We start from the raw sequence: 25,356 nt of genomic DNA on the forward strand, positions 1-25,356 counted from the left end.
ATTATAGATCATACCAATTCTAGGTAAAGGGTAAATACTTCTTAAACCCTAAAATCTAAAGTTTTTTGTTTTTGAGCATTTATCATGTTACATCCATAAAGTACAATCTGATGTCTAAACAATATTGCTTGGAAATATAAGAGTTAAAGTACTCTTGGATGGTGGTATGGTGATGTTAACAAAGAATGATGCCTTTGTTGGTAAGGGATATCTGGTTATGTGTTCTCAATGTAATTGGTAATGCTAATAATGATGCACCTTTTTCTTATGTTTATAAGGTTGATTCTCTTAGTTTATGGCATGGTAGGCTTAGACATTTAATTTTTGGCTATATAAAGAAGATGAAAAAGTTGGGTTTAATTTCAATTACTAATGATGATATAAATGCATGCCAAATATTTTCAAATATTAAAATAACTAAGAAACCACACACTTATTCATAATGTAAAAAGACTACTTTAGGAATGCAAAATTATATTTATTAAGAACTAAAGCTCTTACTTTAGAAATGTTTATATAGTAAAAAATTGAGATTGAGAATTAATAAAATAAGAAAATAAAGAGACTTGGAATTAATAGAGGTGCAGAATATGATTTTAACCATTTTATTGAGTTTTGGGAAAAATAAGGGATGATACATGAAACTACTCTACCTTACCCCATGAGTCTAATGGAATATTTGAAAGGAAAAATAAAATTTTAAAAGAAATTATGAATACAATGTTAATAAGTTATGGCTTATTTTTAAACTTTGGGGGGGGAGGGGGGGGGGGACGACACTTTCATCTCGTCATAAACAAAATCGAGTATCTCATAAAATAATTAGTAAAACGTCTGTTGAACTTTGAAAGTGTGAGAGTGTTTAGCTATAATAATATTACTTGAACCTAAAAGGAAAAAATTAGGCTCAAAGACATGTGAGTGTGTTCATTGGTTATGCTTATAAAGTCCTTGCTATCACTTTCTTGTTATCAAAAGTGATGTTTTAAAATCAAAGATAATTATTATTATTATTTTTTTTTTTGGATGATGCCCCATCATGAGTGCCCTAACTGTCTCGTTCCAAGAACTTCGTTAGGGATATAAATCAAGATATGCTTCCACTAGGCAGGGCTTGATCCCTTTACCAACTGAGGACTCCACGAGCATCACCCCAACCAAGTATTTTGCGAGACCTTTCTTTGCCAATGGAGCTATGTCCGGGAGAAATCAAAGACAATTATTGAATCTAGAAATGTTTGTTTCTTTGAAAGCATATTTCATATGAACAATAGATTATTTAAACATGACAGTAAACATGCTAGAAATGATTCACATGACATAATTAAGTAGTGATAATGAACCAAGAAGAAGTAGGAAAATGAGGAAATAAAATAATTTTGGCAAAGACTTTTATGTGTATCTCATGGAAAATAATCCTTCAACTTATCATGATGTAATAACTTCTATTTATGAACCATTTTGGAAAGAAGCTATTGATAATGAATTAGAATCCATTTTTGCTAATCATACATAGATTTGCATGCTAATGTAAAACCCATACATCATAAAAGGGTGTTTAAAATAAAATTGAAGCCAGTAACAATAATAAATACAAGGTGAGATTGGTGGTTAAAGGCGCAAAAAACATAATATTGACTATTTTGATACATATTATTTGATTACTAGAATCACATCTATCAGAATGATATTTACTATCGCATCTATTTATAAACTTGTTGTGTATTAAATAGATGTAAACATCGTCTTTTTAAATGGTGATTTAGAAAAAAAAAATTCTATAGTACAACTTGAAGGACATGTAGTTCTAGAACAGACAAGAGCATAAAGTATGTAAACTAATTAAATCTTTATATGAATTAAAACAAACACCTAAACAATTGTATGAAAATTTTGATAGTGTCAGTCTATTTCATAATTTTGTTATAAATAACACAGACAAATGTGTTTATCACAAGTCCTCTAGTGATGGTATTGTTATTATTTACTTATTGATGATTTACTCATTTTTTGAACTAATCTTGATATTGTGTTAGACACTAAAAAAGTTTTGGCATCAAAATTTGATGTGAAAGATTTTAGGGATGCTAATATTATCTTAGGCATCAACATATTGGGAAATAATAATTTCATAACCTTATCTCAATCACATTTTATTGAAAAAATGTTAAAAGAAATTTGAAAATTTTGATTCCACAACTTCATTTACTCCTTTTGATTCTAAGGTGCATTTAGAGAAAAATAATGGTAATGTTGTGGAACAAAATAAATAAGCACAAATAATTGATAGTTTGATGTATTTGAACAATACTCATCCTGATATAGAGTTGGAAGATTGAGTAGATATTCTCATAATCCTAGTATTGAGCTTTGGAATGTTCTATCTAGATTATTGAGATATTTATATGGAGCTATAGGTTATGAGTTTATTTATTGTAAGTTTCTTACTTGGGATGATCGCTTTTGTGCAGCTTTCGGTGTTCGTTCATTCGATTATGTTAAGGAAAATAAATCACAAATTGGACCTTTGACCCTTATACATGATAAAAATCAAACTCACAATCCACCGAATTGACACTAACATATTACTTATTTGATCGCTCAATCTATACCCTGAGAATTTCCTACTTGAATGCTATTGGGATGTTAATTAAATTTTAAATACAAATGAGTTGAAATTCACTAGTGGATATGCATTTATACTAGTTAGAGGGCTTGTAGCATGGAAAGGTTGCAAGATCTACTATGAAATAAAATGAAAATGCATTATGATTTGAAAAAATCCCAAATTAAATGAAAATGGGTGGTGGTCAAATCTCAGATACTTAAAATCTAAACACATAATAAGTTAAGTCATAAAATGGTAACGCCACACTATCAAAATGGAATGTTACCACTTATCACCATTACACTGTTTTCTCCGGTAATAGCGCATGTTGTCAGGAAAAGACAATTTTGTCTCAGAGAAACTTCAAATGAAAAAATAGGTAAAGTAATTGCAACGCTGACTCGTGTACTTAAAAAAGAAAGTAAACAAAATAAAAAGTAAAGGAGCAAATCCCCTTTAGAAGACAATTAATTTATCTTTAAACAGCTAGTAACGGTGATGGGAGCGACGGCTAGTGATGGTGATGGCGGCAACTACTGTTAAGAACTCTGGCCAAAACAATGAATAACAATTTTAAATGAGCATATTTATGATGAAAATAATCCCCAAAAAAAATTATTTTTAGTTTTGTGTAACATTTTTTTTATATTTTAAAAAAATAAAAAAAGAGTCTAAAAATGACAAAGTGAACAGACCCGTAATGTTTGCCTTTTACTGTTTTGTGAGTCCGGTGGAGTTCAAATTTGTCTTAACCGTCAAATATTTTGCTAATATATAAAATGAAGAAGTAGAAGGAAAAGAAAGAAAGGTGGCAATTAAAACGAAATATGGAAGAAGATGCGGCGGCGGCGGCGGCGGAAGATGTTAGCGATAATGGGGTAACGGTTGCTTCTTCGTTTAATAATAAATCCAATCCCCCATGCCCCAACTATTTAATACATGCCATTGGGAGGGGGGGGGGGGGGCCTCTCAGTCTCAGCTCTGTACCCAACTAATGTCAAGTTTAATACCAACAACACAAGCGAACAACACTTGCTTTGTAATACATACAAACAGTCCACAGCTTCATTTCCAATCAGCTGCCAGCCAAATTAAGGATAATAATTATATATTTCAAATATCTATACGTTTAAAGTATTTGGGTCAGTCATCCTTATTTATATATTTAGTTGGGTGTATTCATTTCTTCCCCCCCCGCCCCCTTCCCCTATGTCCCTCAGTTAGCTGTGCACCCAGAACAGGAAAACGACAAAATGTGAGACACGTGTCAACTCAGAACACACTCCACCTCATCCGACCCCCCCCCCCCCCCCTGCATGTTAGACAAGCATCAGCCGCCGCAGGCGCAAACGTGACATCTCCTCTTCCTCTTATAAAAAACCCATCCACTGCCAAATCTCTCTCACACTCACTCTTGTCTCTCTCAACCCACCAAAAACCAAACTCAACACGCTCTCTCTCTCAACTCTCTCTGTGGATGGCTTATAATCAGCAGCACCAGCACCAGGTCTCTCACCAAGTGGCCAAGACCGCCACGGCAGTGACCATCGGCGGATCCCTCATGGTGCTCTCAGGCCTCACGCTGGCGGCGACGGTCGTCGGACTTGTGGCCGCCACGCCGCTGCTGGTCATATTCAGCCCGGTGTTGGTCCCCGCCGCCATCGTGCTGTTCCTGATTACGGCTGGGTTTCTGGCGTCGGGCGGATTCGGCGCCACAGCGGTGGCCGTGTTCTACTGGATGTACAAGTACGCGGCGGGGGAGCACCCAGTCGGGGCGGAGCAGCTAGATTGCGTTCGGGAGAAGATCGCGGGCGCCGCCGCTCAGTTGAAGGGCCGGGCCGAGCAGTACAGCTGGAAGAATTGAGCTTTGGATTTCCCTCAGACCTCCCTCCCCTGTTGTGTTGTTAAGTTCTTTCAGTTTCGCGCCCTCTCTTGGTTTTGTATTTCTCAACAGTCTATCAATCTACCTACTAGTAAGTAGTATGTCAGCCAGTTATGGAAGATTTTCCTCCTCCGTTTCCTTCCAAGAAAGTCCAAATCACGTGAATGGGAAAGAAAGATGGCTCCGGCCACATTAAATAATAATATTTTATAATATTCAAAGATGATGATTAAATTCAAAGGCAAGGCAAGGAAAGGGTCATGCAGTGATTATACTAGGTAGCATCTACGCCCCATTGCCATCAATATGATTTGACTCATGTGGTCTTCTTGGAGAGAGCAATGACGTTGAAGTTGAGCGAGTCTGGATTTTTCTGGATTATTCCTTGTATCACTTTAGCCGCGTCCTGTGAACCAACCACCCACCAGTCAAACATCCACCCATCCAGGAAGCATCTTCTGTTTTTCAAGTGATTAAAGGCACAACAATGATCATCTAAAATAAATTTTACCTGCAATTGGGTGGTCGGTGAGGAGGGGCCATGAGATATTGGTGCTGACCGCCTTCCATCCAGCTCGTAAAGTTGACCTATTCATCATAAATTCGTAACCCAGTTAAGTGAAACCCCATCTCGATCATCAATGAAAGAGGCCAGCTTTTATTGTTGGTTGGTGAGAGTGAGTGTGAGAGAGTGCTTGGCTTATTGCTTGCTTACCATCCACACATGTGAAGCAGATAAAATGGGTGTCCACGTTTTCTGAAGCCTGATAGAAAGAAAATTGCAAGACAGCAAAAGCCCATAAAGTATTACTCATTTAAATTAGTTATATAAAGAAGCTGCAAACTTTTTTTTTAATTATTCATAAAGTATCAACTACATAAATTTATACAGATTACAATCAGCAAGACGTAAATGTAAAAAATAAATAAATAAGTAAATAAATGCTACAATGTATCTGATGTGTGGGAAGTCCTTAGCAACATCAAGATTCAAGAATATAAATGAATGAAGGACAACTAATTACTAAAAGACTCTGCAAGTCAAAAATTTGCAGAATAGGGTAATGACGAAGGAAGAGAATAAACAATGATTACATCTCCTCTATAGTTTGTGTGGAGGAGGAATTCACGATGGCAAGAGGATAAGAAGATAGATTCCGAATGCAGATAAAAATGACCAGTTTGAATAAGAGAAGATACGCCCCAGCTGTTCCTAAGAAATAGGAAGAGATGAAGCTAAAGTTATTCCTAAAAAGTAGAAGAAAATTTCTCTCCTCTGTTGTTGTGTTTGTATTTTAATTCCCTAAAATTTAGATAGAAGATAAGTAGAATTATTGTATATATAGCATCTTGTAACCGGGAATTGTAGTGTAGCAGTTGGTATTTTTTCAATCCTATTACTTAAGGATATCAATCCCAAAGTTCTCTAAATTTGTTCATGGCATCAGAGCCTGATTTTCGGTGATCTGTATATCCTCTTTTTCACACCAAACTGCTCCAAGATGGCTAGTTCTTCACCGACTGGTGAATTCCAACATGGTGATGGCTTGGCTTATCAATTCCATGGAGCTGAAGATAGGGAGGACCTATCTGTTCTATAAAACAACAAAAGAAGTATGAGATGCAATCTAAAGTCTTTATTCAGATATGGAGAATACCAACGCAGCATTTTGAAGTTTGATCAGCCCTAAGGGCCACTTGCCAAGGTAACAATTTAGTGACTGATTACTATAATGTACTATCTCTGAATTATGGTAGGAGATGGATTTATTTTATGATATTAGTTGAGAGTGTACAAACGATGGGGTGAAATATTATAAAATGATAGAGAAAGAGAGGGTCTTTGATTTCCTACATGGGCTCAACTCTAACTTAGATGAAGTCAAAAGAAGGCTGTTAGGAACAAAACCCTTTCCATCTATCAAGGAGGCTTTTGCTGAAGTTCGAAGGGAAGAAAGCTGAAAGAAAGTCATGCTCCATGCATCACCCAAAATTAATAATCAAAGTGGCTCAGCCCTTGTTGTTTCTAAACCCAAAACAACAACTACTCGCGGGGAATTTCAGAAAGAAAGGCAATGGTGTGATCATTGCCATAAGCCCTACCATACCAAAGAAACTTGTTGGAAAATACATGGGAAACCAGGTAATTGGAAAGGGAAATGTCAGAAAAAGCAGCAAACAACCTATGCAGTGGATGCTGAAGAAGGTACAATTGCAATTTTTTCAGTTATCCCAGATCAACTGGAGTTTTTACAACAAATTTTGAACCAAACAAGGGTTGCAAAATCATCAGATTCTGTAGAAGTTCCTAATCCAACAGCTTCCCATGTGAAACAAGGTAATTTTCATAATTGTAACCTCTTTAAATTGCTGAATATGAATGATTGGATAATAGATACCGGGGCTTTTGACCATATGACCAGATCCTCATATGGAATGGCTGATTGCAAACAGTGTGAGAAAAATATAAAGGTAACTATGGAAGATGGTATAATATCCTATGCTGAAGGGGAAGGTTCTGTATATTTAAGTGATTTATTGTTGAAATCTGTCCTATATGTGCCTGCATTACAATGCAATCTCTTGTTCATCAGCAAAATTACTAAAGACATGAATTGCAAAGTAATTTTCTCTCCAACCCATTGTGTATTTCAGGACTTAATTTCGAGGAGGATGATTGGCAATGTTGAGGAGAAAGAGGGTCTATAGCATGTGAAAGGAGTTGCTGGCGATTCTAGGTTTCCTCAATTACATAATTCTTTTTTATCTTCCGTTGTTTCAGATTCTAACATCTATTTGTGGCACAAACGATTAGACCATCCAAACTTTAAATATCTAAAGATTTTGTATGCTCGTTTGTTTGGCAATAAAAACTCCGTCTGGAGATGTTATCCACTGCTGGTCCCAAGCCCGGATAAAGAAGGAGGGTTGTGTTAGGTAGTCAACAGCCAACGTAAAACTTAGTCAGATCCAAAACATGAACTCTAGACAAATTATGAAAAAACGTTTGGGCGTGGGAGTAACCCTTCATAACGACGCGCTATACTGCCCGCGTGTAGTGTCAAGTGAGCTAAGGCCGCTACATCGGCGCCCGGATGTAGTGACAAATGAGCAAGGGTTCCCACATTTTCTTGGACAGATGTGGGTAAAGAAGTTAGTCCAACATCAAAATCAAAATCAAAACCAAAAACAAAATCAAAATAAAAAACAAAAGCAAATTCAAAGTCAAAGCCAAAAACAAAACCATAGATTAAGGATTGGGTCATGAAACATAGGAACATTAACAGGCAAAGTTATGGAAGTGATAGATGTGATGATTAGGAGAAAGATTAATATTATCTGCCTTCAAGAGACGAGATGGGTAGGGAAAAAAGAAAAAACTTTGTCAGAAAATGGATATAAAATATGGTACACAGGAAATGATCGAGTAAAAAATGGAGTGGGGATCATTATGGATAAAAGCTTAGTAGATGAGGTAGTGGATGTAAAGAGAATAGGGGATAGGATTATTATGGTGAAGGTTATTCTAGAAAGAATGACTATGAATATTTTTAGTACATATGCACCACAAGCAGGGTTAGGTGAGGAGATAAAAGCAAAATTCTGGGAGGACCTAGAGGGACTCATACAAATGATACCAAGAGGAGAGAAAGTGATTATAGGAGGTGACTTAAATGGTCACATGAGTAGAGACGGAAACAGCTATAGAGAGATACATGGAGGGTATGGATTCGATGAAATTAATAATGAGGGTAAGTCTATTCTAGATTTTGCAATGGCATGTGGGCTCATCATAACCAATACTAGGTTCAAAAAATGGGACAAACACTTAATCACATATAAAAATGTCACATCAAGCACCCAAATAGATTACTTCCTCATGAAACAAGAGGACCGGGTATGTTGTAGGGATTGTAAGGTGATATCGGAAGAGTGTTTGACTACTCAACATAGACTTCTAGTACTTGACGTCCAAGTAAGAAATTGGAAGAGAAAAAATCACATAAAACAAAATCCAAGAATCAGGTGGTGGGATTTAAAAGGGGAGAAACAACTAATCTTCAAAGAAAAATTAAGGGGTAGAAGAGAATGGAATGGAGAAAGACAGACAAACCAAATGTGGAGAGAAATGGCTAATGTCCTGAGAAACACAGCAAAGATAGTGCTTGGAGAGACAAATGGTAGAGCCCCTAACCTTAAGGAGTCTTGGTGGTGGAATGAAGAAGTGCAATTGAAAATTAAAAATAAGAAAAATTGCTATAAGGCTGTATATCAATGCAACAATGAAGAAAATCAAAAAAATTATAAAAAATCAAAAAAGGCAGCAAAAAAAGCTGTTAGTGAAGCAAGGTCAAAAGCATACGAGAATCTATATAAACGACTTGATACAAAAGATGGAGAAAGGGATATATATAAATTAGCTAAAGCAAGAGAAAGAAAAACAGGGGATTTAAATAAAGTGAAATGCATAAAAGATGAAAATCAAAATGTATTAGTGAATGAGGGAGCAATTAAGGAGAGATGGAAAGAGTATTTCACAAAATTATTCAATGATGATGGCGACACAAGAGTTAGGTTGGGACATTTTAGTAACTCCGAAGGGACCGTGAGCTATACATTTTATTGACGCATAAGTTCAAGTGAAATAAGGCAAGCATTAAAAAAGATGAAAAATCATAAGGCGGTGGGACCGGATAATATACCAATAGAAACATGGAAATGCATGGGAGAAGAGGGTATCTCCTGACTAACAAAATTATTTAACGCGATTCTTAAATAAAAAAAGATGCCAGATGAGTGGAGGAAGAGTACTTTGGTCCCTATATATAAGAACAAATGAGATGTTCAAAACTGTGAAAATTACAGAGGAATTAAGTTAATGAGCCATACCATGAAACTCTGGGAGAGAGTAATAGAGCAGAGACTCAGAAAAGAAACAGAGGTATCAGAAAATCAGTTTGGTTTCATGCCCGGTAGATCAACAATGGAAGCTATATACCTACTGAGGCGCCTAATGGAAAGGTATCGGGATCATCAGAAGGACCTACATATGGTGTTTATAGATATAGAAAAGGCCTATGATAGGGTCCCTAGAGAAGTATTATGGAGGGTTTTAGAGAAGAAATGAGTCCGAATAGCCTATATACAAGCCCTTAAGGACATGTATCATAGTGCAGAGACAAGGGTCAGAACATGCGGAGGGGATACTGAACCGTTTAAAATTAAAATAGGATTGCATCAAGGTTCTGCACTAAGTCCATACTTATTTGCTTTAGTAATGGATGAACTCACTAAAGATATTCAGACAGAGGTGCCATGGTGTATGCTATTTGCAGATGACATAGTGTTGGTGGATGAAACAAAAGGAGGAGTGAACACTAAGCTTGAGTTATGGAGAAACAATTTAGAATCTAAGGGATTTAAATTAAGCAGAAAGAAAACAGAATATATGGAATGTAAATTTAGTAAGAATGCAAGAGTGGAGGATGTTATAATAAAATTGGAAGACCAAATCTTACAAAGAAAAGACCATTTTCGATATTTGTGATCAGTGATTCAAAAAGATGGAGAAATTCACGAGGATGTCACACATAAAATGAAGGCAGGTTGGCTAAAATGGAGAAATACATCGGGGGTGTTATGTGATGGTAAAATCCCATTAAAATTGAAAGAAAAATTCTATAGAACAACTATAAGACCAGTTTTGTTGTACGGCTCAGAATGTTGGGCAGTCAAATACCAACATGAACAAAAGACGAGTGTAGCGGAGATGGGGATGTTAAGATGGATGTGCGGCCATACAAGAAAAGATAAAATTAGAAATGAAGTTATTCGTAATAAGATAGGAATAGTGCCAATAGAGGAGAAGATGAGAGAGACTAGACTAAGATGGTTTGGTCATGTGAGAAAGAGACCAAGAAACGCTTCTGTGAGGAGAGTTGATGAAATGGAACAATTAATCAAAAAAAGAGATAGAGACAGACCTAAGAAGACTTTGGGGGAGACATTAAAGTTTGATATGAAGTGTATGGATCTCAATGAAGATATGACAAAAGATAGAAATACATGGAAGTCTAGAATTCATGTAGCCGACCCCACATAGTGGGATAAAGGCTAGATATGTTGTTGTTTGTTTGGCAATAAAATGAGTGAATCTTTTAGTTGTGAACAACAAAAGTCCCAAATCTAACCAACACTCACAAGTTTGTCACATTTATAAATGATCATACCAGGGTGTGTTAGGTCTTTTTGCTGAAAGAAAAATCTGAAGTTTACCAAGTATTTAGAAAATTCCATCAAATGGTTCTTAATATTTTTCAAACCTCAATCCATATCCTTCAATCGGATAATGGAAACGAATATTTTTCAACCGAATTTGAAACCTATTTGAGTGAGAATGGCATTGTTTATCAAAGTACATGCCCCTATAATCCCCAACAAAATGGGGTGGCCAAAAGAAAGAATAGACATAAGCTTGAAACAGCTCGAACCCTAATGTTCACCAGCTTAGTTCCTACTTCCTATTGGGGAGAGGCCATTCTCATGATTGCTTATCTCATCAATAGACTCCCCACTAGGATACTCAACTTCAAAACTCCCTTGAGTACTCTCATCAATTCCTATTATCTTCTTACTCGTATGCTAAATTCCTTGTCCCCAAAAGTCTTTGGATGTACAGCCTTTGTTTACCATTACCACTCTAAATTAAAACCCAAGTCGTTGAAGTGTGTTTGTTGGTTATTCTCCCACACAACAAGGCTACAACTGTTATTACCCTAACACTAAGAATTTTTTTGTCTCTTGTGTCTCTTTTATTGAGAATCAATACAACTACCCTACCAAACCTCTGCAAGGGGAGATTCCTAGTGCAGAGCAAGGTAAGGATGGCTAGGATGTTAGTGTTTTGCTTGAAATAGTGACCTATTCTATTCTTATTCCGGAGTATGTAACTAATCAAGGGGGAGAATAGATAATACAACAGCAAATTCAGCATATTCAAGAACAAATTCCTAAATCACAGCCACCAATCAAGGTGTATTCTAGAAGAAGGCCTCTTGAACCAAAGCAAAACCAATCATTAACCCCGGAAGTAGGTCCGATACCTGAAGTGGATGAAAGGAATGAAGCAGCAGTGCCTATTGTGGAGGATAACATGACTGAAAATGCAGAACCTAAATTATATGATTTGGATATTCCAATTGCTTGGAGAAAGGGGGTGAGATCATGCATTAAGTATCCTATTCTAACCATTTGGTACATTCTCGATTATCTCCAAATTTCAGGGCATTCACTACAAGAGTTGATGAGGTGCAAATACCTAAGAATATCAATGAGGCCTTACAAATACCAAACTAGAGAAGGGTTGTAATGGAAGAAATTGATGCACTGAAAAAGAATGGTACATGGCAATTGGCGAATTTGCCTTAAAACAAGAAAATGGGAGGAAGCAAATGGGTATTCACAGTAAAACACAAAGCTGATGGAAGTATTGAGAGGTATAAAGCTAGGTTAGTGGCCCAAGACTTCACTCAAACACAAGGTATAGATTATGAAGAAACTTTTGCACCTATTGCAAAGCTCAATTCTATACGTGTGCTATTATACCTTGCAACTAACTTAGATTGGGAATTACATCAATTTGATATAAAGAATGCATTTCTTAATAGGGATCTAGAAGATGAAATATATATGAGAATCTCTCTTGATTTTGAAGAAAAAGGGAAAGTTTGCAAACTAAAGAAATCTTTGTATGGGCTGAAGCAATCTCCTAGGGCTTGGTTTAAAAGGTTTAGCATCATATTACATCAATTAGGGTATCAACAAGGGCAATCTGATCACACATTGTTCACCAAACATGCTGCTAATAGTCTGAAAACTATCTTAATTGTCTAATTAGACAATATTATTATTACAGGTGACAATCAGCAAGAAATTAAGGCACTAAAGGGACAGTTGCAGCAAGCATTTGAAGTTTAAGACCTTGGACAACTGATGTATTTTCTAGGGATGGAAGTAGCAAGAAGCAAAGATGGAATTTTTATTTCTCAAAGAAAGTATACATTGGATCTACTAAAGGAGACAAATAAGCTTAGTTGTAAACCAACCAACACACCATTGGAACCCAACTGGAGAGCTAATGAAGATGGGTAGAAAAGACAGTTGATAAGGGTAGATACCAAATGTTAGTAGAAATGCTGATTTATTTGTCTCTTACTCGGCCCGATATTACTTATGCAGTGAGCAAAGTGAGTCAATATATGCATTCACCCACTAGCAAACATCTCAATGCTATTGATCATATCCTAAGATACCTTAAAGGAACTCTTGGTAAAGGTATTTTATTCAGAAAGAATGAAGATCAAGGGATTCAGTGTTTTATAGATGTCGATTGGGCAGGTTCCTTAGAAGACAACAAATCAACCTCCGATTATTGCACACAATTATGGTAATCTTGTGACATGGAGGAGCAAAAGGCAGAGTGTAGTAGCTAGAAGTAGTGCTGAGGAAGAATACCGAGTTATAGCTCAAGGTATTTGTGAAGTGATATGGCCGCTGAAGTTCATGGAAGACCTGAAGAAGCCTAACACTAATCCTACAAGGCTATATTGTGACAACAAATCTGCCATAAGTATAGTAAATAATCCGGTCTAACATGACCGGATGAAACATGTAAGAATTGATAGACAATTCATTAAACAAGAGATTGAAGAAGGCGGAATCAAACTGATGTATTTTCCTACAGGTTTACAAGAAGTTGATATTCTCACTAAGACAATGAACAAACAAGGTTTTGAGTTGATTAGAGGCAAGCTGGGAATGAATGACATTTATTCACCAACTTGAGGGGGAGTGTTGAGGAGGAATTCTCAATGGCAAGAGGATAAGAAGATAGATTTCCAATGCAGATAAAAATGACCAGTTTGAATAAGAGAAGATTAAGAGAAGATAAAGCCCCAGCTGTTCCTAAGAAATAGGAAGAGATGAAGCTCAAGTTATTCCTAAGTAGTAGGAGAAAAATTCTCCCCTTATCTGTTGTTGTGTTTGTATTTTAATTCCCTAAAATTTAGATAGAAAATAAGTAGAATTATTGTATATATAGCATCTTGTAACTGAGAATTGTAGTGTAGCAGTTGGTATTTTTTCAATCCTATTACTTGGAGGAAATCAATCCCAAAGTTCTCTAAATTTGTTCAGTTTGTGTACTCAAAACTTTAAAAGATTCATACTGCTGACTTACTTATTCTCAAAATATAATGAAATAAAAAATAATGAATAAATAAAAACAAACTGTTCTCAAAATGAAATGTTGTGGATATAGCTTATGATTGGCTTTGGTGTGATTTGGCATGGTTTGATGGGAAAATTGAAGTTTTCTCTTTGCAATTGCAATGAAGTCTCAAGTTGTTCTCTAACAAACATAACTTGTAGGTGTCAATTCAAACTACAGCAGAATAGGACGGTCGTTTATAACCTAGTTACACTGCAATTTACAAATTTAAAAAACTTACCTCGGTCTCACCAGCACTAGCAGCTACTGAGTGAGCTGCTTCCATTTCCCTATCCTTTTCAAGGAAAGCAGCACGCTGCAAAAAAGGAGTGCACAGTGGCATATATGATGTACAGCAAGAAACATATATATGCTTTGTGATAGAACTATAAATGTGCATCGTGAAATCTTCAGTTTAATTAACAAAGCATAAAATAGAGACAAACCTCCATTGGATCCATGCCTGCAGTAGATTTGAAGAATCGGTCCAGGAAAGATCCTTCAACTGGAAACAAAGAGACACCAAAACAAAGAAAATAAAAGCATATAATTCATAAGCAATTCCTCAAACCACCCACCCAAGCAGCATTAAAGATTTCCCAGCTGAATTCAATTTTTGTTATCTGAATTAGGCTTTTTTTCCATTTATACTATCCCTGTATACCAGACATGATCTAAATCATCTTCTAGTCCAAATGGTTAGGAGAATTTACCTAGTTTTATCTCAGAAGTGATGTTCCCAACAGCATGAAGAAGTCCTATTGTCCCACAAGCATTTCCAACTGTCTGTTTCATGAAATAAACTTGATCGTCGTACTCCTGCATATAGGTCAGCATAAACGGATCTGAAGAAAATTGAGAGAGCAATCTAGAAGGAGGAAATTGGACTCAAGAAGAAGAAGTAAAAAGATTCATTCAGCTGGTGTCTACGCTACAATTTATACGGTATGTTCAAGTTACAAGTGGGCTAATTTCTGTTTTAACTGTAGGAACAAACAAACTAATAGCTAACCAACTAAATAACAGATAATAACAAAAATAGAGAAACAGGAACTCTCTACAAGATCTTTAACTAAGACCAAAAGGCTAGTTGCAAATGATAGAAAAGGAAACAAAAGGACAAGTTTGCATAGCCCATAAAGTAAAGGGTTAAAAGTTCCCCCAAACCCCCTGTGGTTTGGGCCATTTGCCTAGACATCTTCTGTGGTCTATTTTTCACCAAACAGGTCCCTATACTTTCACTTTATTGCTAGGACACCCCCTCCGTTAGATTTCAGCACAAATGTTGTCAATTAAATTAGATTAAGTTAAAATTAACCAATTTTCCCTAATTGCACTACCTAATTAAAAATAAAAAAATAAAAAAACATCCAACAAGAATTGTTTGTCATGACCCTAGGGTACTAGGAGGGCATAATTGTAATTAGCACTAGGAGGGTATATTTGTAATAGTGCATTTGTTATGAATTGGCTAGTCATACAAATGGCTGATACGGCAGTTACAGCCATGGAACTGCCTATAAAAGGCTGATTGTAAGAGGATGGGGATAATTTTGATGCTATGAATGGAATCCTCTCTCTCTCTCTCTCTCTCTCTCTAATTCTTGCTGTTCTTCCCCCCTCTCAGTCTAATTCTTCCCCAATTTCTCTCTCTTTCCACCAAATTCCATTGTCAGATCTTAGGACCTGACATCGTTGCCCACCATCATCAGCTGCCTGGGTTTTTTTCAGCGGCCAGAGACCTTATCACTGGAACCAATCTGGAGATGGATTCATAAACCCTAGGTAGCATGCAATCTATGTATTTTATCTCGCTTTGGTAGATGATATTTAAATTCACTCCCAAACATCCTAACAAAAAGTTCCTTTGATTTAGACACTCCACATAAGAACTTGGACAAGTAGGTATGCTAGCTAAAGTGATTTTGATTAGGGTAACCTACTGCCTTCTGATGAATACTATCTTTTCCCAAGGCAGACTACTTCTCATACTTCTCGACCATATTGTCCCAAACCACTTTAGATCGAATTTAATGCCCCAAAAGGTAATCCCACATGCATAAATGGCAGGGATCCCCACTTTTGCAACTATGACTTCACCAAAACTAGGAACATCTTCTATTTCATTTTTTGCTAGACTAAACATAGTCAAACTATTCCAAAAGAAATTAGAATGCGTCTTAAATAGAATAGTTGCCTACTTCTCGCTCCAAAAATGAGGATGTATGTCATGACCGCAAAATCCAGGATTTGAGTTCAGGGAAATGTTTTGTTGTTTCTCCTATATATTTACTTATTTTACATTTTATAGGTTTTCTTTTAAATAGAATGAAATGAATCCTGATCGGACCAATGAACAGGTCCAATTCTATTTTAATCAAACTCAATCTAGCTTATTATATTTTTTATAAATAAATTACCATATATTGAACTAAATTGTTTAATTCCATAAACAAATTACCTACATTTAGCAAAGGAGCCATTTGACATACATAAGACCCATAAAAAGAAAATAAAAACTTTCCAATAGAACCATATATTAACATAAGTAGAGCTTTCATCTCTCATATTGGGATGAACTTTTTTGGTTGCCTAATAAGGTTTTGTTATTCTGTCAAAACTTTAGAAACAAGAACAAGAAAAGATACAAGAGGAAGAGAAAAGATAACATCAATAAGAGGAAGGGAAGCAAGAGAGCTCAAGCTCTTCCAGATATTCAACCCTCTTCATTCTCAAAACTATAATATTAGATTATATAAATATGGATGATACGACTCTTAAAAACAACTAGAACTCTTTTCAAAATTTTGCTTACCCCAACATGGTAAACTAATACTACTTAAATTCTACCATACAGTCTATTATAAGTCCTAGCATAACTAAGATACATCAAAATAAAACCAAAGATCCATAATCAAATAAAACTAATGGCTTTATTAGTTATCTTGCGGGTCCCAATCATCGTTTTGCATCAATTGGTAACAACAGACGGAGGAGTACATCACAAGAGACAAGACGGAAGTGTGAGTGAGATTCCAGCCAAGCAGGAAGAAAATTTTTATGTTGCAAGTCCTATTATGATGCATATTATAGGATCTTGGCCAGATAAGAACACGTTTAAAAATGAGCATAAATGGAAGTAGCATTTTGGGTGGATTAACGGTGATACAGAAAAAGTTAAAATAGGAGATAAAAGGGTGTCCCTAGTGTACGAGACCCCCCACTTTGCAAGGTCTGGCGAGGGTAGTATTTATACGCAATCTTTGCTTAACTGAGGAATGCCTTCTTCAAATAATGAAAATCAGGAGAGATGGGTCTATGTAGGCAATCTAGGCAATAATTGGAATAAAGAGCTGGTAGGAGGTAACAACAATGGAGACAACAGCTGCATAAATAACCAAAAGTGCATGCCTTCTAGTAACAAAAGTTGGAAGAGATGGATCCATGCGGTCACTCTAGGTAAAGTTTCCCTTTACTATGCCAGCAAAATATCCCATATCCTTCCAAGTTCTATTGATCTTCATGTTTCAATCTAGCATTAAAAAGATGTTCTAAATTCTTAAGATGTCTTATAAGATCTAAATACCTAAAAATATCTGATTCACTCCAATCCAAACAACCAAACTAAGGGGCTGGTTGAAAATGCTGTGAGAAACTTTCTTCCATTTCACTTTTCCATTCCATTTCATTTCAGAAATATCCACTTGAGTTGGGGTAAATGAAAATTGAAAACATTGTTTGATTTTGCTGATAGTTGTCAAAAAAATGAAAGATAAACTGAAAACGGTGTTTGATTTTTCTACTCTGTATTCAATTTATTTTAAAAATATTTTTGTATTCTGTTTGACCTACAAAAATTCATCTAAATTTGATGGGAAATGAGAAAATTCAAAAAAGGAAAAATGGAAGACACCCACTGTGTATTATACATATATATATACAGAGAGAGAGAGAAGGCATATCAGGACATTTTCTTCTTCTTCCACTGGGCATATATATATATATATATATAGAGAGAGAGAGAGAGAGAGAGAGTAGATCTGGGGTGGGCGGTGTATATATGTAGAGAGAGCGAGACAGTGAGAGAAGAAGAAAAGTTGTTGCTGGAAGTCATCACTAGAGGACTCGCTACCAATCGAACAGGTGACATGATGAGATCGGCACTTTGCAAGAGAGAGGTTTTCTTTATTTGTAATGAAATGGAAAAACTGAAACTGACAGTGGGTTTTATCCCGTTCACTTTTTTCATTTTTCTCCAAAATGTGTTTTCGGTTTTGAAATGAAAAGTTGGTTGCCAAAGACCTTTTCACCAGTTTCTATTCCATTTCTATTGAAATGAAAATAAAATTGTTGAAATTGAATGAATTTTAAACAGCACCAAAAAAATTAATTCATCAACTACCCTCTACCTAAGTTATTTAGATTGTAACCAACATTATGGACCCTTTTATTCTTTTTTTTTGTTTTGATAATAGTGTCTGCATGATATTACTTAAACAAGGATATGATGCACTATTCAATTTCCTATTCATATTGGACAGTTGTTCCCCTACTTAATGATATTTGTAGAAGAAGAAAGTAACATGCAGTGATAAAGGGATCCTTTTAGCCAATCATACCAACAGGAGATGACAGAAATATCAAATTTTCTCCATGTCATTTTAATTTCAAGTACATCTCCAAACTGTAATATCATTTTAATGGTACTGGTACACACTCATGGTTAAGGAAAAAAAAAAAAAGATTAATCAGCCATCATGAACATGACACAAACATACAAAGCAAATTCAATGTCACACTATCCATATAATACCCCGAGAGCCCAGAGGAGTTAGTATATATCGAGGATAGTGTAAGAAAGGAAACAACACCAGCTGAATACCTTTTGGGCTGAATGTTGGTAAAGAACTCTCAAGTTAAGCGTGCTTGACCTGGGGCAATCCAATGATGGGTGACCCCCCTGGGAAGTTTGCGTAGGCCCATTAGGGTAAGTTGTTCCAGTCCTTCCTATCGCTCGATATGGGATGTTACAAGTGGTATCAGAGCCGACCCCCGAGCCTCTGAGCGTGGTGGTGGGGCAAACCTCAGCGATGAGGCTGAGTCCCGAGGGGGGTGTGTAGGCCCCTATGGGGGGTGCGTGTAGGCACCTTAGGTGAATCCCATATCGGCCATGCAAAGGGGGAGAGATCTGGGACCGGTTGTAAGGTCGCATGTCGAGAACGTCATGTGCTTAAAGAGGGGGAGAATGTAATACCCCGAGAGCCCAGAGGAGTTAGTATATATCGAGGATAGTGTAAGAAAGGAAACAACACCAGCTGAATACCTTTTGGGCTGAATGTTGGCAAAGAACTCCCAAGTTAAGCGTGCTTGACCTGGGGCAATCCAATGATGGGTGACCCCCCTGGGAAATTCGCGTAGGCCCATTAGGGTAAGTTGTTCCAGTCCTTCCTATCGCTCGATATGGGATGTTACAGGAGAATGTAATACCCCGAGAGCCCAGAGGAGTTAGTATATATCGAGGATAGTGTAAGAAATGAAACAACACCAGCTGAATACCTTTTGGGCTGAATGTTGGCAAAGAACTCCCAAGTTAAGCGTGCTTGACCTGGGGCAATCCAATGATGGGTGATCCCCCTGGGAAGTTCGCGTAGGCCCATTAGGGTAAGTTGTTCCAGTCCTTCCTATCGCTCGATATGGGATGTTACAATCCACCTCAAAGATCTCATGCAAGTAGCCTGGCATACTTGATGGCCCAAGAGCAACCTCATAGGATTTGAAAAACTTCGATTTAAAGTGATTAGAGAATAAGGAGGCCATCCCACACCATCACATAGATCATACCCACTCAACATCTCTGCATGGTATAAAAGATAAATAGACTTTTAGGTTGAATCAGTTGAATGTTGGCAGACCACTGCTTCTTTCCCATTTGTGCTTCTTACCTATTTGTTCTTCTTTCCTAATTCAGTGCACACTGATATTATGCACGATCAGTGTGATTGATTTCCTTAGGCACTCCTTCCTTATTCACTTGATTGCTTTGTTCATATTCAATTGTATATTCTTTTCCTTTTGTATATATTTCCTAACGTAATCTAGAAATCATCTAATTAGGAAAATTCTTAATTAGACTTAGGAATGTTGCCTATTATGATAGGCGTGTATGTGTATATATCTGCAGCGGCTTTAGCCTCAATTTAAGAAGATTGGATTTGGAAATTATTTTTCATCCTTTTGACATGGTATCAAAGCCAGGTTCAATTTCCTAGCATTTGAAACCAAAAACTGTGCCCTAATTTGTCTTCTATTGATCCAATCTCTTTCATTCAACTTGAGTCATATCTGAAACCCTAGAGTCCGGAAGTCCTAGCGAGGCTTTTGCTACAAGCAGTACCAATGGAGGGACTATATCCAGTGGTGAGTTGTAGAATGTTCAAGTTGCCTACCAATTAAATGGGAAGAATTATCTAGAGTGGTCATAGCTAATCAAGACTTTTCTAAAAGGGAAGATCAACCACTTGCAGGGAACGGGACCAAAAAAAGGAGACCCTTCATACACTTCTCGGGACAATGAAGACTCCCTTGTGATGTCCCGGAACTCAATGATTCTAGAGATCAATGACACAGTTATGTTCCTTTCCACAACTAAGGAAATCTGAGATGCTGTGAAGATAACATATTCTAAGGTAGATGATGTTGCCCAAATCTATAAAATTAGAACTAAGGTAACAGCCACTAAACAAGGTACTTGATCTATAACCGAGTACACAAGTATTTTGTAAACCTTGTGGCAAGAATTGGATCACTATCAATGTATCCAAATGAAGTGTAGTGAGGATGCTACTATCCAAAAGAAATTTGTGAAAAAAGGAGAGGACCTATGATTTCCTTGCAGGCCTCAATGTAGAATATGATGCTGTTAGGGTTCAAATACTTGGCAAATCTGAGTTGCTATCATTAAATGAAGCTATTTCAATAGTATGAGCAAAAAAAGGTAGAAGAGGAGTGATGTTGGAACCAAACTCTATAGAAAGTTCAGCACTGCTGACTTTGAAGGGGCTTCGTAAGGAGAGAGTGGTTCAAGAAGAAAGGAGGCCCTTGGATCCAATGAAAACATCTACCAAAGACAGCATATGGTGCTCCTACTGCAAGAAGCCCAAACACACGGTGGACAAGTGCTAGAAGCTTCATGGCAAGCCAGCTAGAGGAGGACAGTCCAAAGGCCAAGCTTTTGCAGCCAGTAGCCATCAAAGTGAGAAGAAAGCCTATGAACAGCCTAATTCAATGGGGTTAAATCAAGAGGAAATTGAAAATTTAAGAAACTTGTTGGGATCTCTTGAAAAAATCCCAAGGACAGGTAGTTCAATTTTGGCTTTCACAGGTATCACTTCCAACTCGTCTAACTTTCATGCTTCAGATTTATTTCTTAGGAAAACTTGGATTCTTGATTCCGGTGCTACGCACCACATGACACCTTTATCAGCCAATTTTTGTCCTACAAACCTTGTCCTAGTACCAAAAAAATTGTTCTTGCTGATGGATCTTTAACAACAGTGGCTGGACAAGGGGACATATTGATCAACCCCTACCTAACCTTGAGAGATGTTTTACATATTCCTAAGTTGTTCACCAATTTAATTTCCATCCAAAAGCTAACCAAGGATACTAATTGTCGGGTTGTCTTCTATCCCTTGTTTTGTGAATTTCAAGAAAATGACTCGAGGAAGATGATTGGGCGTGCTAGGGTTAAGGATGGTCTCTATCATCTTGAAGACTATAGTGGACAACTTGGAAAAGGAAAGTTCTCTCCTGTATCTTTTTTAGTTAAACCCAATAAAGACCTAATTTGGGTTCATCATCTTCGGTTAGGGCATCCTTCTTTTAGAATACTTTAGTTTATGTTTCCCTCTTTGTTCAAGGGATTTGATGTTAGAAATTTGAGATGTGATGTATGTGAACTTGCTAAACATAAAGGGCTTCATTCCCTCTTATTAATAAGAGAAGTTCCTTTCCTTTTGATCTTGTTCACTATGATATATGGGGCCCATCTCCAATCCCTAATCTGTCTGGGGCTAGATAATTTGTGTTATTTGTGGATGATTGTACAAGAGTAGTTTGGCTTTATCTTCTAAAAGCTAAATCTAAAATAGGTTCCAATTTTTGCAACATGATTAAAACTCAATTTGGGGCTGAAATTAAGAAGGTTAGAACTGATAATGCTAAGGAGTTCTTAAATCAAACCCTTTCTCATTTCTTTCTTCAAAAGGGAATAATTCATGAATCTTCGTGTGTATATACTCCTCAACAAAATGGGATTGTTGAGAGTAAAAATGGGCATATTCTTGTTGTCACAAGACCATTGCTATTCCACAATAATGTTCCTAAACAATATTGGGGAGAAGCTACCTTAACAACCTATCTAATTAATAGGCTGCCATCTAGAAATCTTGAATCAAATAGCCCAATTCAGCCCCTTTCTAAAGTTTTTCCAGATTTCATGACTTCTAATGGTCTTTGTCCTAGAGTGTTTGGATGTGTGAGTTTTGTTCACAATCACTCACCTACTTGAGGAAAATTAGATCCTAGAGCCCTTAAATGCATTTTTGTTAGATATTCCTCTACTCAAAAGGGCTATAAATGTTTCCATCCTCCAACTAAATGTTTTTTTATCTCAGTGGATGTAAGTTTTATGGAAGAAAAATCCTATTTTGGTGATTCTTATCCTCAAGGGGAGACTAGTTTCTTAGAAGAGGAAAACAGGGATTTGTCTCTTCCTATTTTTCCCTCTTCCTCAAATCATTCTCCAGCTTTCCCTTGGGATATTCCTCACAGGTCACTAGAAATGATACATGGAGAACAACATTAGTCTCCTCCTTGTCCATTAAAGGTTTATTCAAGAAGAAAGACTCCAAATAATCAACCTACACATGCTGAATCACTGGAACCAAGTTCTGAATCCTGGAATTCTAATGATGAACCAGCTCAACAAGTGCAGCCTTCTAATCCAACCATGACAGATTCTAACTCAGGTATTAACTCTCAATCTGAAACTGAGTTTCATGACCTAGATATCCCTATTGACTATAGAAAAGGAACCCATAATTGTACCAAGCATCCTCTCCATTTGTTTATGACTTATTCTCATTTATCTCCTAAACATAAAGCCTTCTTAACCAGCCTTGATGCCATACCTATTCCTAAGAATCTGTCTGGAGCTTTAAGTAGTAAGAATTGGAAGGATGCTATGAAAGTGGAGATGACAGCTCTTGAGAAAAATCAGACCTGGGAGTTGGATGATTTGCCAAAAGGAAAGCAACTGGTAGGATGCAAATGGGTAGTCACAGTCAAGTACAAATCTGATGGATCTTTAGAGAGATATAAGACTAGATTAGTGGCTAAGGGGTATACTCAAACCTATGGGGGTGAACTACTTAGAAACTTTTGCCTCTGTAGCAAAAATGAATATTGTCGGGATACTATTGTCCTTAGCATCTCACCACAACTGGTCATTACATCAATTTGATGTAAAAAATGCCTTTCTACATAAGGAGTTAGAGGAAGAGATATATATGGAGGTTCCCTGAGGTTTGGGCTACAAATTGAAGGGAAAAATGTTGTATGCAGATTGAAAAAGGCCCTTTATGGGCTGAAGTAGTCACCTCGGGCCTGATTTGGGAGATTTACCAAGGTCATGCTCGAGTTAGGCTTCAAACAAAGTCAAGGTGACCACACCTTGTTTATCCATCACTTGGTTACAGGTATGATAACAGTGTTTCTTGTGTATGTTGATGACATTATTGTAACCGGAAACAACCTAGAAGGGATGGATCGGTTAAGAGTGTATCTTGCAAAGGAGTTTGAAATCAAGGATTTGGGAAAATTGAAGTACTTCTTAGGTATAGAAGTAGCAAGATCTAAGGAGGGGATTTTTATTTCTCAGCACAAATACGATCAGTGTGATTGATTTCCTTAGGTGCTCTTTCCTTATTCGCTTGATTGCTTTGTTCATATTCAATTGTATATTCTTTTCCTTTTGTATATATTTCCTAATGTGATCTAGAAATCATCTAATTAGGAAAATTCCTAATTAGACTTTGGAATGTTGCCCATTATGATAGGCGTGTATGTGTATATATCAGCTGTGGCTTTAGCCTCAATTTAAGAAGATTGGAAATTATTTTTCATCCTTTTGACACTGAATAATGTTCTATACTCACATATGTGACAACTATTGGTGCCAGGATATTTTCCTTTACTGTGTCCAGAAAAAAAGATCCAAAATTATAAATAAAGCAGCACTTGCCCTTTTTGCTCTAAGACAAATTTCTTCTGTCAGTTTGTCTAATCTTTACCAGAGTCCAGGAACCTAACAGAAATGTGAAGAACTCCGTGTCCAACTTGAAACATGTAGGTTCAACTTCCAATTAATAATTATTTTTAGGAAAATGAAATAAACAGGAAAGCAACAACTTGGATAATAACAAAGTTTGAACTCTAATGAAATATGTCACCAGTTCTTACCTTCTTTACACTGTCTTGCAGTACTCTTTCTTCTTCGCTCTGGAAAAACAAAACAATTAATTCAAGCAAACCCACACCCACTCTCAATAACATGGCATACAGAAAGGACTAGAAGTTCAAGAAATGCAACAGAAACATGACATACATAAAAAAAACACACCTGATGTGTAAGGGGATAAAGAAACAGCAGGGCTAGTACTGGTTTTGGAACCATTTCCAAGAGTTCTTCATCCAAACCATACACATCGTAGCATTCTGCCTCGTCCTCTCGAAGCCCCAGGCCCCATAGGAACTGCTCCATGGCAAAATCAAACAAAGTCATGTCCCATTAACGTCTTTATTTCTCATCCAATAGCATAAGCTCATTCAAATCCCCGCTTTGAACAACAAAGTCGAACTAAAATATTAGCCAATTCGGATTTCAACCAAATTTAGCAAAATTGATTGCATATTTCAGAACTATTAACTAGGAGACCTGACACTGAAAACAGTAAACCAAAGAGTGATCTTCACAAGGGTTTGAGAAAAGCCCAATCGTCAAATGAAACAGAATAAGAAACACCCAGAAAATCGATATGCGGGGTTGCGTCGTTCTAATAGCGGATAATGAAAAAAGAGAGGAGGAAAGAGGATCGGAGAGCAAGATAGGGATCCGGCACCTGGTTCATAATTTCAGGGTTAGCTTCAAGAGGAAGCCATCTCTTAGCAGAAGGGCTTTCGGCCATTGCGATGATACTCTCCTCGTATCCTTCAATTATCGGGCGGGTTTCGTTTCTTCTATAGATATGAACTACGAAGCCTGAATCGTGAAGAGCGAGAGACTCTTGCTTCCTAGAGGGACTCTATATAGGTTCCGGCCCCGTTTGGGCTTTTTTGCAAGGCCTGAATTGGGCTTTTATGCAAGGCCTGAATTGAAACTTCCAAGTTTTTTACATCGAATAAAAATTATTTACCAAAATAAAATTCTACCTGGCGCGTTATATATATTGCGCAGGCGAAGGAATTGGTATTTATTTGCTCAAATCTCTTTTTAGGGCAATCTTGCTGGTTCTTGGCCGATCATCCATGGGTTCTATC

General features: G+C 36.9%; 2 protein-coding genes across 2 annotated transcripts; one reads left to right on the forward strand and one right to left on the reverse strand.

Annotated features, from left to right (window-relative positions):
* The first annotated feature begins 4,005 nt into the window (after nucleotides 1-4,005).
* LOC127813371 (oleosin L-like) lies at nucleotides 4,006-4,871 on the forward strand. Its single transcript, XM_052354315.1, has one exon. It carries the CDS (start codon nucleotides 4,086-4,088, stop codon nucleotides 4,470-4,472), a length of 387 nt encoding a protein of 128 aa, XP_052210275.1. The 5' UTR covers nucleotides 4,006-4,085; the 3' UTR covers nucleotides 4,473-4,871.
* LOC127813370 (ubiquitin carboxyl-terminal hydrolase 3) lies at nucleotides 4,658-25,124 on the reverse strand. The gene is made up of 9 exons (XM_052354314.1): nucleotides 24,939-25,124; nucleotides 24,440-24,571; nucleotides 24,280-24,318; nucleotides 14,472-14,577; nucleotides 14,205-14,263; nucleotides 14,000-14,074; nucleotides 5,206-5,254; nucleotides 5,002-5,078; nucleotides 4,658-4,896 (listed from the first exon to the last, which is right to left on the reverse strand). The coding sequence occupies exons 1-9, from the start codon at nucleotides 25,002-25,004 to the stop codon at nucleotides 4,807-4,809; spliced, it is 693 nt and encodes a 230-aa protein (XP_052210274.1). The 5' UTR covers nucleotides 25,005-25,124; the 3' UTR covers nucleotides 4,658-4,806.
* Between the last annotated feature and the right edge of the window lie 232 nt (nucleotides 25,125-25,356).

Source organism: Diospyros lotus, chromosome 11 (genome assembly GCF_014633365.1).
Source record: "Diospyros lotus cultivar Yz01 chromosome 11, ASM1463336v1, whole genome shotgun sequence".
NCBI classification, from domain to species: Eukaryota; Viridiplantae; Streptophyta; class Magnoliopsida; order Ericales; family Ebenaceae; genus Diospyros; species Diospyros lotus.

What these genes read in the sequence shown, in the direction of transcription:
- LOC127813371 (XM_052354315.1), top strand. Translation starts at nt 4,086, where the DNA reads ATGGCTTATAATCAGCAGCACCAGCACCAGGTCTCTCACCAAGTGGCC.
- LOC127813370 (XM_052354314.1), bottom strand. Translation starts at nt 25,004, where the DNA reads ATGGCCGAAAGCCCTTCTGCTAAGAGATGGCTTCCTCTTGAAGCTAAC. An exon ending in CACTTCTGAGATAAAACTAG is followed by an intron (nt 14,264 to 14,471) that starts GTAAATTCTCCT and finishes CTTTGTTTCCAG; the next exon opens with TTGAAGGATCTTTCCTGGAC. An exon ending in CAGGCATGGATCCAATGGAG is followed by an intron (nt 14,075 to 14,204) that starts GTTTGTCTCTAT and finishes CCTTTTTTGCAG; the next exon opens with CGTGCTGCTTTCCTTGAAAA.